General features: G+C 38.4%; 1 protein-coding gene across 3 annotated transcripts in view; it reads right to left on the bottom strand.

Moving 5' to 3' along the window:
* Window positions 1–4,652: 4,652 nt before the first annotated feature.
* Znf277 (zinc finger protein 277) overlaps window positions 4,653–13,466 on the bottom strand; it is a 137,130-nt gene continuing 128,316 nt past the window's right edge. For 2 of the 3 annotated variants that reach the window (XM_020171697.2, XM_074065049.1), the window contains exons 10-12: window positions 11,438–11,480; window positions 10,244–10,418; window positions 4,653–8,871 (exon numbers count right to left, since the gene is read on the bottom strand). In XM_020171697.2, coding sequence (XP_020027286.2) covers window positions 8,685–8,871; window positions 10,244–10,418; window positions 11,438–11,480 — 405 coding nt within the window. In that variant the 3' untranslated portion in view covers window positions 4,653–8,684. The remainder of the gene's footprint in view (window positions 8,872–10,243; window positions 10,419–11,437; window positions 11,481–13,466) is intronic. The other variant, XM_074065048.1, reaches the window with a different exon arrangement.

The following is a 13,466-nucleotide window of genomic DNA, read 5'->3' as shown; positions in this document are numbered from 1 at the left end:
TTGCCCAACTCTGGTTTTTCTTTGTTTCACTGTAGCACTCATTAATCTCTCTTCCCCCTCCCTGCCTTCCTGCCACAGTTCCATAAAGAATTTGGAAATTATAAGGAAAGGAGGAAAGTGAGAATGGCTGCTGGGCACAAAACAAAGTTATTACACCATTAGAAGGATTCTTTAAAGAAATCATTCTAGCCGGTATGAGGAGGACAGACTGGAGGGGCCAGAGAAGAAGCAAGGAAGCTATTGCAAAAGTTCAGGCTGAAGATGGTGGTACAGACAGATGAATTTTCTTGATAGAATCAAAGGACTTGGTCATAGATTTGAGTGATGGAGGAGGCAGTTTTAGCCAGATCGTGAAGGGTATCAAATGCCAAGCTTTGGCCTTCATAGGTATGATGGGGTGGTTAGAGTGGGGTTTTGTGGTAGTAGGAAATTTTTTTTTTCTTTTACTTTCATTTCTCCTCTTCTTTTGCAATTAATTTAAAAAGTGATTGATCACAGCATATTATTTTGCTCATCTAATATTTTCCAAATGAAAACACCAAAATCCATAGCTTTTTTAGTTTCATCTACTGCTCACTCTGTGGATAAGTTAATGAGAATATTTTCAAACTTTTTTTGTAGTTTAATTTTATATGTCAAAAAGTATACCACTTCACTTGGGTCTTAGAACACTGTGAAATTATTAACTTTGTGGAATGTTTTCAGTTTGAATTAACAGGCTAGCAATGCCATTTCAATCTTGCAAATTGCCATTATCAGGAATTAAACATGTTTTAGCTTTTCAAAATGTCAATTACAGGTATAAGAGTTCAACTGCAACCCCTGCTTTAGTTTTCTAGCTATCCATCATCTAAATCTTATTCAGAGTTGAATTAAGCTTCCGGGATACTGGGTGGCTATTTTTGCAGACTAAGCAAACAATAGCTACAATTTGATGCCTTTGATGAAAACTGAGTGGGTATGTTAATTCCGCATATAAATTCAATGAAGCACTTACATTAAAAACAATTCCTGATCTGATTTCAAATTTTAAGCTTCCTCCACTTAAAAAGAATTGCTTTTCATCCATTCATTAAGAACATTTGGAACTTGGCTTTGTCTCCTTTTAAATTCCCATATATTATTTGTTGGCTGTTTCATTGCTGTGCTTTCCCCGCCCCCCATCCCTCCAATTCTCATGCCCTTTACCCTTGATGGAGATAAAAATTGCCTTTTGAGTGTCAAATGAGGAGGTACATGAAAAAGCTGTGAGGACTGCTATGCTCTTCTTTGTGGTACTGCAATATCTATAGTTGTGGCAGTTATTGTTAGATCCTGCACACACCCTTTTTCTACACTATAGATTCCTTGGTCTTTGGGTTTTTGTAAGAGGGCTTTCTTCATCCCCCACAGGGTGCAAGACCAATGTTCAAGGTAGGCTGGAAGTGTCAGGGAATTAAAACTCCTGGGACCAGCTCTCAACTCACGACCAGTGAAGTTTGTGGGTACGTACCCTAGCTTTTTTGCCCCGTAGTGGTGATGGTGGTGGGGGAGGGCAATTCTAAAAAGTGTTTAATGCAGTCTCCTGGGGGACTTCGGTGAAGTTGAGTCCACTTCCCATTGCAGTAATCTCTTCACTAATGTACATGGTTTTGTGTTCCTTCCATTTCATTTTTCATTTCCTTACTTCCTAAACTGGTATTTTCTGGGTTTTCCTCTTATATAAAAGACCTGCACTCAAATTCTTATCCCTAGGTCTGCTTCTGATAGAACTTACCTAAAATTCTAGTTCTGATTGTCTTTCAAAATGTCTATGTCCAGGGAACTCACCAATGATATCTTAACCACCAGTTCTCTGGCTTTATTGCCCAGCCTTAGTGTTTTGTGGAACTAAATCTATTTTGCTTCCTTGCTGACTGGACTTAGTACATGTAGTGGTAACTCTCCAAGAGTGGTTTCCTAGCACATTCTACAAGGGTCAGCAGATAAGCGGTCAGCCAGGGAGAGATGAAATATTGACTTTATTGCTAATTAAGATGATACTAGAGAAAACGGCTTAGAGTTGTGGGCAAGTAAACTTCCTAATATTAGATGTTTGTACAAATTAAGTAGACTTTTGTACACAGTCACCAAATTAGGCCTGCCAATTGAATGGGCAGAGGCTGCATTGTAAAGTTTGCAGAATGGAAGAACAGAACAGGATGTGTTCCATGGCAGGCAGGAAAAACCCAAAGAGAAAGAGGAGGAACGGCTGAGGCACAGATGCCTACTTGCTGTTCTCCAAATTTCCAGTCATAAAATTCATCCATCTCCCTTGTAGGAGTGAGAAAGGGGGTAGAAAGAAGGAAAAAATGTCAAATAATGAATTTCCCTAGTGGATTTCCTATAACAAGATGGAAAGGGAGGTCCCCTCCTTTCCAAAACTCCCCGTATTTGTTCTCTCAAGGCCAACCAAGGCTGTGACCATCTCCTTTAGAGGAGATCAGCAATCTATCAGGACAGTGCTGTCCCTACCTTCATGTGTACCCCCATACCTGAATGGTAACTACCCTCTCTTTCTGTTTTTCTTTCTGACACAGGTGGTGAGCTATTGTTTCAGAAGGCAATGCAGTGATTGAAGTTGTTCCAGCTAAGCTTCTAATTTCTTTTTTCAATCCTAATTATATTTAAGTATGTTGCTCAGAACAGTCAATCATAAGTTTGGTGAAGAGATCATATGACAATGTAAAGATGCTCCAATTAAAAACATCCTAGTAAAATATTGATGTCCCTCATTTATATATCACCTTTAGCACTGTGAATTTCTCAAGGAGAAATTCAAGTTCAAAGATTATAGTCTCTTGTCTCCTTGATTTAGTTAAAAGATGTTAGTCTAAAATTTGTCCTTCCCAATTTCTGTTTCTGCATTTCGAACTAGAGGGTTCTTGAGGCATGGATAGCACTGTGGTTCTTTTGGCAGCTTGGGAAATTTCTCACTAGAATCATTTGTGTGGCTTTTTCTAGAGTCTTGGTACTTGACTAAGTTAAACATCAAGTTTCTGGTACACCTCACTGTTTAAAGAGTATCATTAAAGCACTTACTCAACCCTAACAAAAGTAAGCAAAAGAAAACAATTCCAAGATCTTCCAAGACAAATTATCAAGACAAAATGATCTCCCAGAACACTGCACTTTCCCTAACAGAGATTCAGTGACCCTGATTTCAGCTCCCTCAGCATGACAGCCCCTCTGTGTGTTATCTGAAATCCTTATCTCTAAACTTAATTGGGATGAAAAATCCCTCAAGAAGTTAATATGCTTTTACCATTTCTGTGGGAAGAATCCACACATATTTCTCTTAGGTCGAGGCCAGAGACACTTGTATTCTTCCAAAATTTAGAAATAGGCAATGATGGTAAGCCCAGTTACAAGGTCTGACTTTCCCATTCTGCATCTTAAAAACACAACATTCAGATGCAGCTTAGTGGTAGAGTGCTTGACTTGTGTGCCCTGGGTTTGATCCCCAGCACTGCAAAATAAAAACAGAACAAAATAAAGCAACATCAACCTGTTGACTTTCATCTTTCCTCGTAGTCCTCTTTTAACAACCCTGACCCATGGAATCTGTGCTCTACATTATGACTTGGTTTCAACACTTTTCCTGTTTTTTTTTTTTTTTTTTGCCACAATGGTTCCTGCCATTGCCTTCTGTTGTGGAACTGATTAGTGCAATGGCTTAAAAGTTTACCCCAAAGTTCATGTGTTAGACACAAAACACAATGTAAGTTGAGCCTGAGAATGTCATGTCCTCTTGAATGAATTAATGCTATTTTCACCTGAGTGGGCTAGTATAACAAGAATGGGTTCCTGATAGAAGGTTGAGTTTGACCTCCTTTGTCTACCTGTCTTTGTCTCTGTCATCATGTGATGCCTTCCACCATGTTGTAATGTAGCAAGAAAGTTCTCACCAAAAGAGAACTTAATCCTGGATTTCCCAGCTTCCAGAATCATAAGCCAAATAAATTCTTTTTATTACAAACTACTCAGCCTGAGGTATTGTGATAGCACACCAAACAGACTCATGCTTGTGAAGCCTGTCTTTTAAGGATGACTTTATCTCCTCATTTGTTTCAGCTGGAAAGCATCCTCAGCAAATTACTGAACCAACACAGCTATTGATGTTTCTGTAGCACAATTCTCTAGGTTTATTAGTTAGGATTAGGTTTGACTATGAATGACAGAAAACCCAAAGTAAAAGGATAGGTAGAACTTTCTTTTCTTCCTTCCTTCCCTCCTTCCCTCACTCCCTCCCTCCCTTCTTCCCTTCTTCCCTCCTGCTTTCCCTCATAAATGTGCTAGTGCAGTCCTTGTTTTAGGGATCCAGATTCCTCTGACATTGTTGCACTACCATGTATGGCTTTGACCTCACTGTCCCATGAAACAGGAAGTAGGAAGGGATGGAAAGAACGTACAGGGTGCTTGTGTCCAATATCATCATGGAGACCCTTGGAAGCTATTTACAGAGACTTCCTGCTTACATCTCATTTGCTACAAGTCAGACTTGTGAGTAGGGAGAGGCTGCAGCAATGTGACCAGCCATGGTCAGCATGCTTGAAACCTTTGTTCAATCTTCAGCACCCCCACCCCAAACCCAAAAAACAAAAATAAACTCATGAGTATTCTGAACTGCAGGAGAGGTGGAAAAAAGTAGTCTTTATTTCATTCTAGGCAGCCACATACCCACCTAAACATTGTATTTATTTATTATTAAAGAAAGGGAGAATGAATATTGGGGGGCAACTGGACTACAGTGCAGTGGCACTGGGACCTGGTGAGGACAGAAGCTTCTGCCCAGGCCTCCTTAGCACGGTATGGTCCCTGGACTTTGACTGGTCTACCTGCCCAGCTGTTGCTCTGCTCCACCTTTTTCAGCAACAGTGATGTCTCTCAGTGCTTGACTTCCTGCTATACCTTTTGTGAAGAAATGGCTGAATATAACTGACTTTTTAAGTTGAATTCTTTCCTTCCTTAACATATACAGGCCAAACACTACTTGTAGGATCTAATGGCTTTTATTTAACAATCTTTTCTGACCCAGATATATTACCTAACATTTTGCTCTAGATTTATTATAATGGGGCCTTCCTTTATGAAGGAGAAGTCATTAGGTTCTGCTGTGAACAAAAGCAACCATTGTTCAAAAAATTGTGGCCTCATTCACCTTTTGGAGTTAGATAATCCTAACTGGCATGTACATTCTCATGGGACTTAACAGCTGATTCAGGCTTGGATCTCATTTTCCACAGTTCTGTCTAGCTCTCTTCTGTTACATGAATGAATACCTTTCTTGTGGTATTCACTTTGAGTCTTAATTCTAAAAATTTATCAAGTGTGTTTCCTCTGGGCACAGGCAGCACTTGTGTCCCTATTCTATAATTTGAGGGACATCTGGGAACTAATTCCTCGAACAGTTTGCTTTTTCAGGCTGATCATTCCCTCTTTTGGTGCTATCGTCCCCAAAAGAATACTGAGTTCCCCAGTATTCTTACCAAAGAGTCTCTCTCTCTCTCTCTCTCTCTCTCTCTCTCTCTATATATATATATATATATATTCTTGTTTCCCCTGAGAGAGTCACTGTGGTTTGCTGAGTTGGCTTTCATATTCAATTTCGTTAGGTTCAAGTTACCATGTCTCTCATAAAAATAACCCCCAAACATCTACCCGCTCAAAACAATCCACTGACTTTGTCAGTGGATTAAGCCTTAAGTACATCATCTTTTCCCTTTTATCTGTTGGTCTATTCTTACATTTCACTTTTCCTTTTATATCTGATTTGTTCCCTAAGGAATCAATTTTATTTCCAAAAAAGCTTTTTCTTTCTGAAGCTTGTTATTTCTGGTCTACTTTATCACATTCTTCTGCTAGAAAACACTCCAGACATTCCTTGATTTCCTGAACAAATCTGTTCCCTAGAAACACAGTGTTCTAAGCACAGGACTAATTGCCTTTTTAACCTTTAGTTTTAAAGCAATTTAACTTAATTTTTTTTCACTTAAGCATATTTCATGATAAGGGCACCTTATCATGTATGCTTAGTTTTCAAGAAAAAGTTTTCCATGAGTGTCTGCAGAACTGAATTACTGGAAACCTGAAGCCACAGTCAGAGGAGATGGAACTTACAAGTCTAGGCAATTTAGGATCATACGGTGGGAAAAGGTGACTCTTGAGTCTCTGAATGGGCCACAAGACCCTTTCAGTTCTGGGGCACTGTCCACATAGGCTGGCATTAACAACTGAAAAGTAGAAGCCCAGAATCCAGTGCTATATAGCACAAAATAGATCTAGGTAACAATTACCAGTGGAAACAATGGATAGATGAGAAACTAATGGGGAACTTTATGGTGTATCAGCCTGACAACAGCTGAATGCCCCGAGCAATTATTATTATTATTGTTATTTTCTGAGATGGGATCTCACTGTGATGCCCAGGTTGGTCTCAAGATCCTGGGTTCAAGAGATCCTCCTGCCTCAGTGTCTTTTATAGCTGATACTACAGGCAGGAACCACTGGACCTGAACAACTGTGGCATCTCTAAAAGTGGTACCTCAGACATTATGGGCCTGATGTAATATAACAGGGAATATACACTACCTCCTATGAAATGTTCTTGTAAAACCTTTTTGAATATGAACTTAATGAATCTTCTAGATCTACCAGCTTTCAGGAAAAATGCATGACAGAGGAACATGGTGAATGAAACAAAGAGGATACAACCATCCAAGTTTACAAAGTGAGACAAAGGATCAGTTTCATTAACAAAGAAGTGGTATTATAAAAAAAAAAGGAAATGTGAGCTATTACAGGTTATAAGACTCTTAAAGAATCACATTAAACATAATGTATAGATCTTACTTGGAACCTGGTTCAACAAACCAACTGTAAAAAGACATTTGAAACCTTTTTAATTATGAAAAACTTTCAATTTCAGACAAAAGTTGGCACAGTGCCAAGAAATCCCATGGCCCCCTTCATGTGTTAATGCCTGACCATGTTGACTTTGTCAGTCTCTCTGTATCCATGTTAGTTTTCTGAGAGTAGGTTGCAAACAGATTGCTTCTTTCCCCCTAAACACTTCAGGGTGCATTTCCTAGAAACAAGTACCTTCTCATTCATAACCACAGTACAGTCATCAAAATCTGAAATTATTACCAATGCCAAAACATTTGCCATGGACCTTACTCAATTTTGCCAACTGTCCCACTGTTTTACACAGCAAAAGGAAAACTCTTATTTCATGGTCAACCCTGCATCCACCCACTCATAATGCTATACTTCGCTCTCTTCAATCTGGAACAGTTTTTCAGTCTTTGTTTTTATGGCCTTGACATTTCTGAAGAGTAATGGCCAATTATTTTATAGACTGTTTCTCAACTTACGTTTGACTGATTTTTTTTTTTTAAAGACATCTACATTATGCATTTTTGGTAGAAATCCAGAAAAGAAATGTTTTGTCCTCTTCAGTGCATCTTATGAGAAGTTACGTATCGGTCCCACAACTGGTAATATTATAAAAAGACATTTTTTTTGGTGGTACTAGGACTTGAACTCAGGGCCTCTTGCTTGTGAGGCAGGAGCTCTACAACTTGAGCCACACTTGAGCCCTATTGCTCTACTTTATTTTTCAGATAGGGTCTTGAGCTTTTGCCTAGGGCTGCCCTTGGACTTCAATACTCCTGGTTCCATCTTGGGAGTAGCTGGGATTATAGGCATGCACCACATGGCCAGCTTTTTTAATTTTTGGAGAGGCTCTCACTAACTTTCTTGCCCAGGTTGGCCTCAAACCATGATGCTCCTATCTTTACCTCCCTAGTAGCTGGGATTACAGCTTTGCATCACCACATCAGGTATAAAAAGAAATTTTTGAAACAACCTGAAGAAGAATGAAAATAGATTAGTAGGAAGTTATTGTTAATTTTGCTATGTATCATAATGGTATTATGGTTATATTTTTAAACAGTGGTTCTTATTAGTGACAGTAACAGTATATGTATATATATACTATTATAGTACATACAGTATATATGTACTAAAGTATATATACATATATATGTGTATATAAAAGTGTATATATATATATATATATATATGTATAAAAGTATATATATATGTGTGTGTGTGTATACTTTTTTTTTTCAGGTAAAAGTGAACTTAATTACACTGATGTCCATTTTGGCAACTCTAGAAAGAAAGCAGTAATGACAATATAACCAGTTCTGATTATTCTAGAATTGTCACATTTGTGCATAATGTAGAATCTTTGATCATTTTTCCTTTCTTCTGTGGGTCTTTTTTTGTCACGGTATTTATAGTTTGTCCACATAAGACAAGAATCACATTGTCAAATATGTGACTTGTTGGAGGAGGGAGGCTTGTGGGAAAGAGACTGAAACGATTGGTTACATTTCTTTGTGGCTTACATATTCTTATTACAGACAATTTTGACTAATGAAATGAAATAATTTAAGGCGATTGCAATAAAATTTGATAGCCAAAATATAAAAAGTCCTCATTTTATGTTTTTACCTTATTTCTTGAAAAAACACCCATCCATTAAAAAAGCTATTTCACCAAGAATGAATAATCTGCTGATATTCAAATTTAAACTGGTCTTTCCTATCCATCTCAGAGGAGAAAAGCATGAAAAACTGCTTCTGTAGCAGTTCCTTCTAGTTTTCCAAGCACTCCTGTAGTGGCAATTGGTTCAAAATACTGTTTTGTTTCAAAGCACGCAGTTTCGATGTGTCTTCACAGATGACGGGAACATTTTCATTTTGTTGCTGAGCTGTCAGGTCACTGTCACTGTCAGACAGTGTGCACAGAAGAGTGTCATTTTCATAGGTGGGAAAATAATACCTGAAAACAATCAAAGATGCATTGAATAGCCATGCTAGTAAACTATATAGAAAAATTTTCAGCAGCTAGTTTCCTTATTAACAATTTCAGTTTCGCAAAGGCTGTATTGGAGACAACTTCTGAGTTACTTTCACTTTGACCTTTACTGTCTGACATCGGCCTTATGGAACTGAGTCTTGATTGATACTTGCCATGGTAAGAAAGGGAGCCCACTGCAATACTGGGCAGCTCTAGCTGCTAGTAATATTTCCTCAAATGAAGCGAATGTGCATCTCTTTCACTTCTACTTCAAAGTCTCAGTTCTTCCTAAAGGTTAGCACAGTTCAAAATTGTAACCTTTTCAAACACAAAGAGTTTTCAAATGCCTGATGAAAACATTTAGGTTTCCCCTGCATTTTGTTTTCTAATCTAAGGACAGGGTTACTTGTTCAATTCAGGGCCCACTTTAGCTCTCACAAATCTGAGATTTTCTGAAGTAGAAAATCTAAAGCTTTCTGGCTAGAGTTCTGGGGTGGGGGAGCATCTGGGTTAACAGTCTCTAACAGTAGAGGAACATTTGGGCAGCTAGAACCTCTCAGAGGTTCCCTCAACTGAAGTTACCAAGAGTGATGTGAGAACCAGCCCAGACGGGTTAGACTGACAAAGACACCTGGGAGTCTGATAACACCTCAACAGGTACCTACACCTCAACAGGTACCTACTAGATGACCAACTGCTTGGCAATATTTTGCAACTTCAAAAGTGCCAATATGTAAAGTATATAACAACAGCCCTACCAGTGTACATATCTTTGACATAGTAATTTTATTTCTAAGAGTTTATCTAAAAGAAATAATTAGGTTAGCATGCACAAATGTAGGCATATGGATATCCAGTATATTAATATTTATAATAGTAATAGAATATCTATACAATGGGATATTTGACAACCATTAAAAATGATACAACAGATGGGTATTAGATATGGAAATGTGCTTACAATTTTTATTTTTATTTTTTTGCAGTACTAGGGCTTGAACTCAGGACCTACACCTTGAGCCACTCTGCCATCCCCTTTTTGTGATGGTTTTTTTGAGATAGGGTTTCACGAACTATTTGCCTAGGCTGGCTCTGTATAGTGATCCTCCTGATCTCTGCCTTCTGAGTAGCTAGCATTACAGTGGTTAAATTCTGTAATAGTTGGTTAAATTCTGAAATAGTTAAATTCTGAAATAGTTGGTTTCATTAGTAAGGGGGATTATTTAAAAATGAGATTTTGAAGTTTTTCCTTTCTATATTACATATATGTTACCTAAGTTAAAAAAAATTGAATGAAAGAATATAATAAGGTAGACAGAGCACAGAAGGCTACATATTGTTGAGCAGTACTAACTCCAGTTGGTCCCATGTCTGTTTTTCAGGAAGCAATGAAGTATGTTTAGCTTCTTCCATGTGAGTCCGTAAATCTGCTTTGGATTTGAATTTCACATGACAGCCATAACATCTGCATTGGTGAACTTGCCTTCGAATGAAATTGACAAGTTTTACTTGCTGATAGAAATTTAATCCTGAAAAATGACAGTAAACAGAATCATTAGACAATCAATCAGGCTTTTTTTTTTTTTTTTGGTGTGACTAGGGTTTGAACTCAGGTATTCACGCTTGCAAAGCAGGAGCGCTATTGCCTGAGTCACACCTCCAGTCCATTTTGTTCTGGTGATTTTGGAGACAAGGTCTTACCATCTACATGCCCTGGCTGGCCTCAAACCTTCTGATCATAACCTCCCAAGTAGCTAGAATTACGGGTGTAAGCCTGGCTCAGTCAGACCTATTTTTGCAATGTCATAATTTCTTTCTTTCTTTACATTTAAATTAAACTTATTTTTAACTGAAAAATAAAAGCATAAAATTGTATGTATTTATGGGGTATTATGTGTGCTCTGGAGCTCAGGGTCTTGACTAGTAAACTATACAATATATTTACATGTCTATAAAAGCAGTAAAGCAAACGAATACATCCAGGAGTTTAGGAAAGCAGCAACTGAGCTGACATGTGAGAAGTGGGCTTTTTACTATTTTAGGTCCATTAAGAATCAATACTTTACCTTTCAATACCCCTACTCCTTCCATGGTAGTAATACTGAGAATAATACAGTTGGGTACACCTACAATCATAATGCTAGTTATACTACTAAGCAGTAGAGTAGATGTTTTATATACACTCCCTATAACACTTTTCTGACCAAGGGTCCAATGTTATATATTTAGTGAGGGCTATAGAGCTGGAATATAACCTCTGGTCTAAGAAATCTGTGCTCTTTCTATTACCCTCCTCCTTGTATTTCATTGAACGTACACACACATATATGTAGAAAAGTGGAAGAAAGTCTATGTGAAATAAAAATTCATATTTGAATACCATAGTTCAAAATGGTTAAGAATCAGTGCCTCAGTGGGCTCTGTTAAGACCTCCTGTAAAGAAACAGGCTATGTGCTCTCCAATCACATCTATAGAACACTGGCATCATTTATAGGATGGTTTATAAAAATGCAGTATCATGGAAAATGACTTATGAATCAAACTTACCAAGTTCTAACTTCATTTTGAGGAGATCAAATTCATGTGTGTCCTAAAAAAAGAAATGAATACATTTATAACGATATGAATTATTTAATCTTTCAGGCTGAAGTTTAGTAAACAAACTGCTTATTCACAGGAGTTTGAGTACTTTAGAAACTCAGTCTGTGTTCATCACCTTCTGTTTTTGAAGTCTTCTAATGCTAACTATCTTCCCTCCACATTCAACTGCTTTTTCAGGCATGCTCCAAACAAGTCATGCCAATCAGTTCGAATGTTTTAATTATTCACTGGGGTTTTTTCAATTTACCATGTTGGAAATATGCAGTCTGATTAAAGTGTGTAGGTAGGATATGACTCTACTATGCTGGGAATCTGGATTAGAATTTTGGAAAGAAATTCTTTGCTCCACAAGCAGACAGGTTAATTTTACACATTGTGTTTTTCATTTATGGTGTCAAATATACTGCTAAACTTGAAAGTTTCTCTTCATTCCGATATTCCCATAAATTATACTTCCTTTTGATTTTCACAATGCAGAGACTTATTTTATTCTGTTTGCTCCCTTCTTGCGACTGTCTGTATAAATGTTTCACTTACATGCCCACAGAGGATAAAGACCATCTAACTTGGTATGAAAGCATTTACTGTAGCAACACCATATGCAGGATGATTAGGAATTCATGGTATGTTGTTACTGGAAGTGACCATACAGAAGTTAAAGACACCTGTGAAGTATACTAAAAAGGGAATCCCTACATGGTACGGGATACTAGGGCTCCTTCCCACTTGAAGACATTAGGATATTATGAATTAACTTTAAACATAGAAAACTATACAATATATGTTTCAAAGAAACTAGTTCTCTACTTTTTTAAGGGTAAATGACTAAGGCCTTTCTAACAGCTTCCTGGTCTTTATTTTACTGAACTAAGTACAGTGTTTTCTGAATGAGGAGGAATGAAGGTGGGAAAACGAGAGCACAGTCACTATGAATAGAGCAGCTGAGAGGAGGAGAGGGAAAGAATGTCAGAATCACCTGGAAATATTTTTCTATTATAACCACCCCTGAAGCTGTGATATTGTCATAAATTATTAGCTACTCACCTTCTCCCCCAGCATCCAACTGAAGATCAGAGGTATAGGGGGGGGTGCATCTTTCAGGTATACTGGGCTGAATAAATGTTTAGAACTACTAACTTCAAATGGCACCCAGAAGGGAATGCAGACTGAAATGGTTCTAAATATCTTCTTTCTAAATCCTGGTATCTGAATGGGCTGTAAGACCAAACTGTGGATATTGTCCACCCACTACCATCCCCTCCCCACCCTCAGGGCATTTTTTAAAGGCAAAATTTTCCCTTCTTAATCTCTTGGTTAGCAGTACTGGAAACCCTAGAAAAACAACTGTCCATATCTGGGTACTGTTAATCATAGTTGCAGATCAAAACTTCTCAGCTAGAATGATTTGGTGAGTATCTCAGAGGTGGGATGGTACACCCAGATCCAGTGGACCACACCCTGAGCTTGACTGTCCAGGATGGACCTGGCCTGTCTCTGTTTTGTCTAAGTACTTTTAGAAAGGGGATAATGACTGAGAAAAGAAAGCATAAATAATGAGGGTACAATGATCCCATTAAAATGAATAAAAGTGAGATTCCAAGATGGCGGCTAGAGGTAGGAAGCAGAAAGCGACCCTCCTATAGTGAAATCTTGGAGAGACGCTGGAGACACACTTTGCAGGCATAATCACCGAGAAAAGGCATAACTTTGACTCCTCCACATCTCCAGCCGGCGCAGAGAATCTCCACTTCACGTTAAACGGAGAACCGAGGAGGCCCCCGGGCCGCCAGTGGCCGGCGCCCATACCGCGTGGGAAGACGCGGACCAGGTGAGCTTCGCGGTACCGCGGTTCCCCCACAGACAAGCCTGGCCAGAGCAGCATAGCCCCCTGGACAGACTGACCTCCACCCGGGAAAAAAAGAGAAACTGAGTACTAAGCAATAAGAACAGTTAAGACACGCTGGAAAGAGGGTGG

The sequence above is a fragment of the Castor canadensis genome, chromosome 2 (genome assembly GCF_047511655.1).
Source record: "Castor canadensis chromosome 2, mCasCan1.hap1v2, whole genome shotgun sequence".
NCBI lineage: Eukaryota > Metazoa > Chordata > Mammalia > Rodentia > Castoridae > Castor > Castor canadensis.
This window is presented reverse-complemented; position numbering and strand designations above follow the sequence as displayed.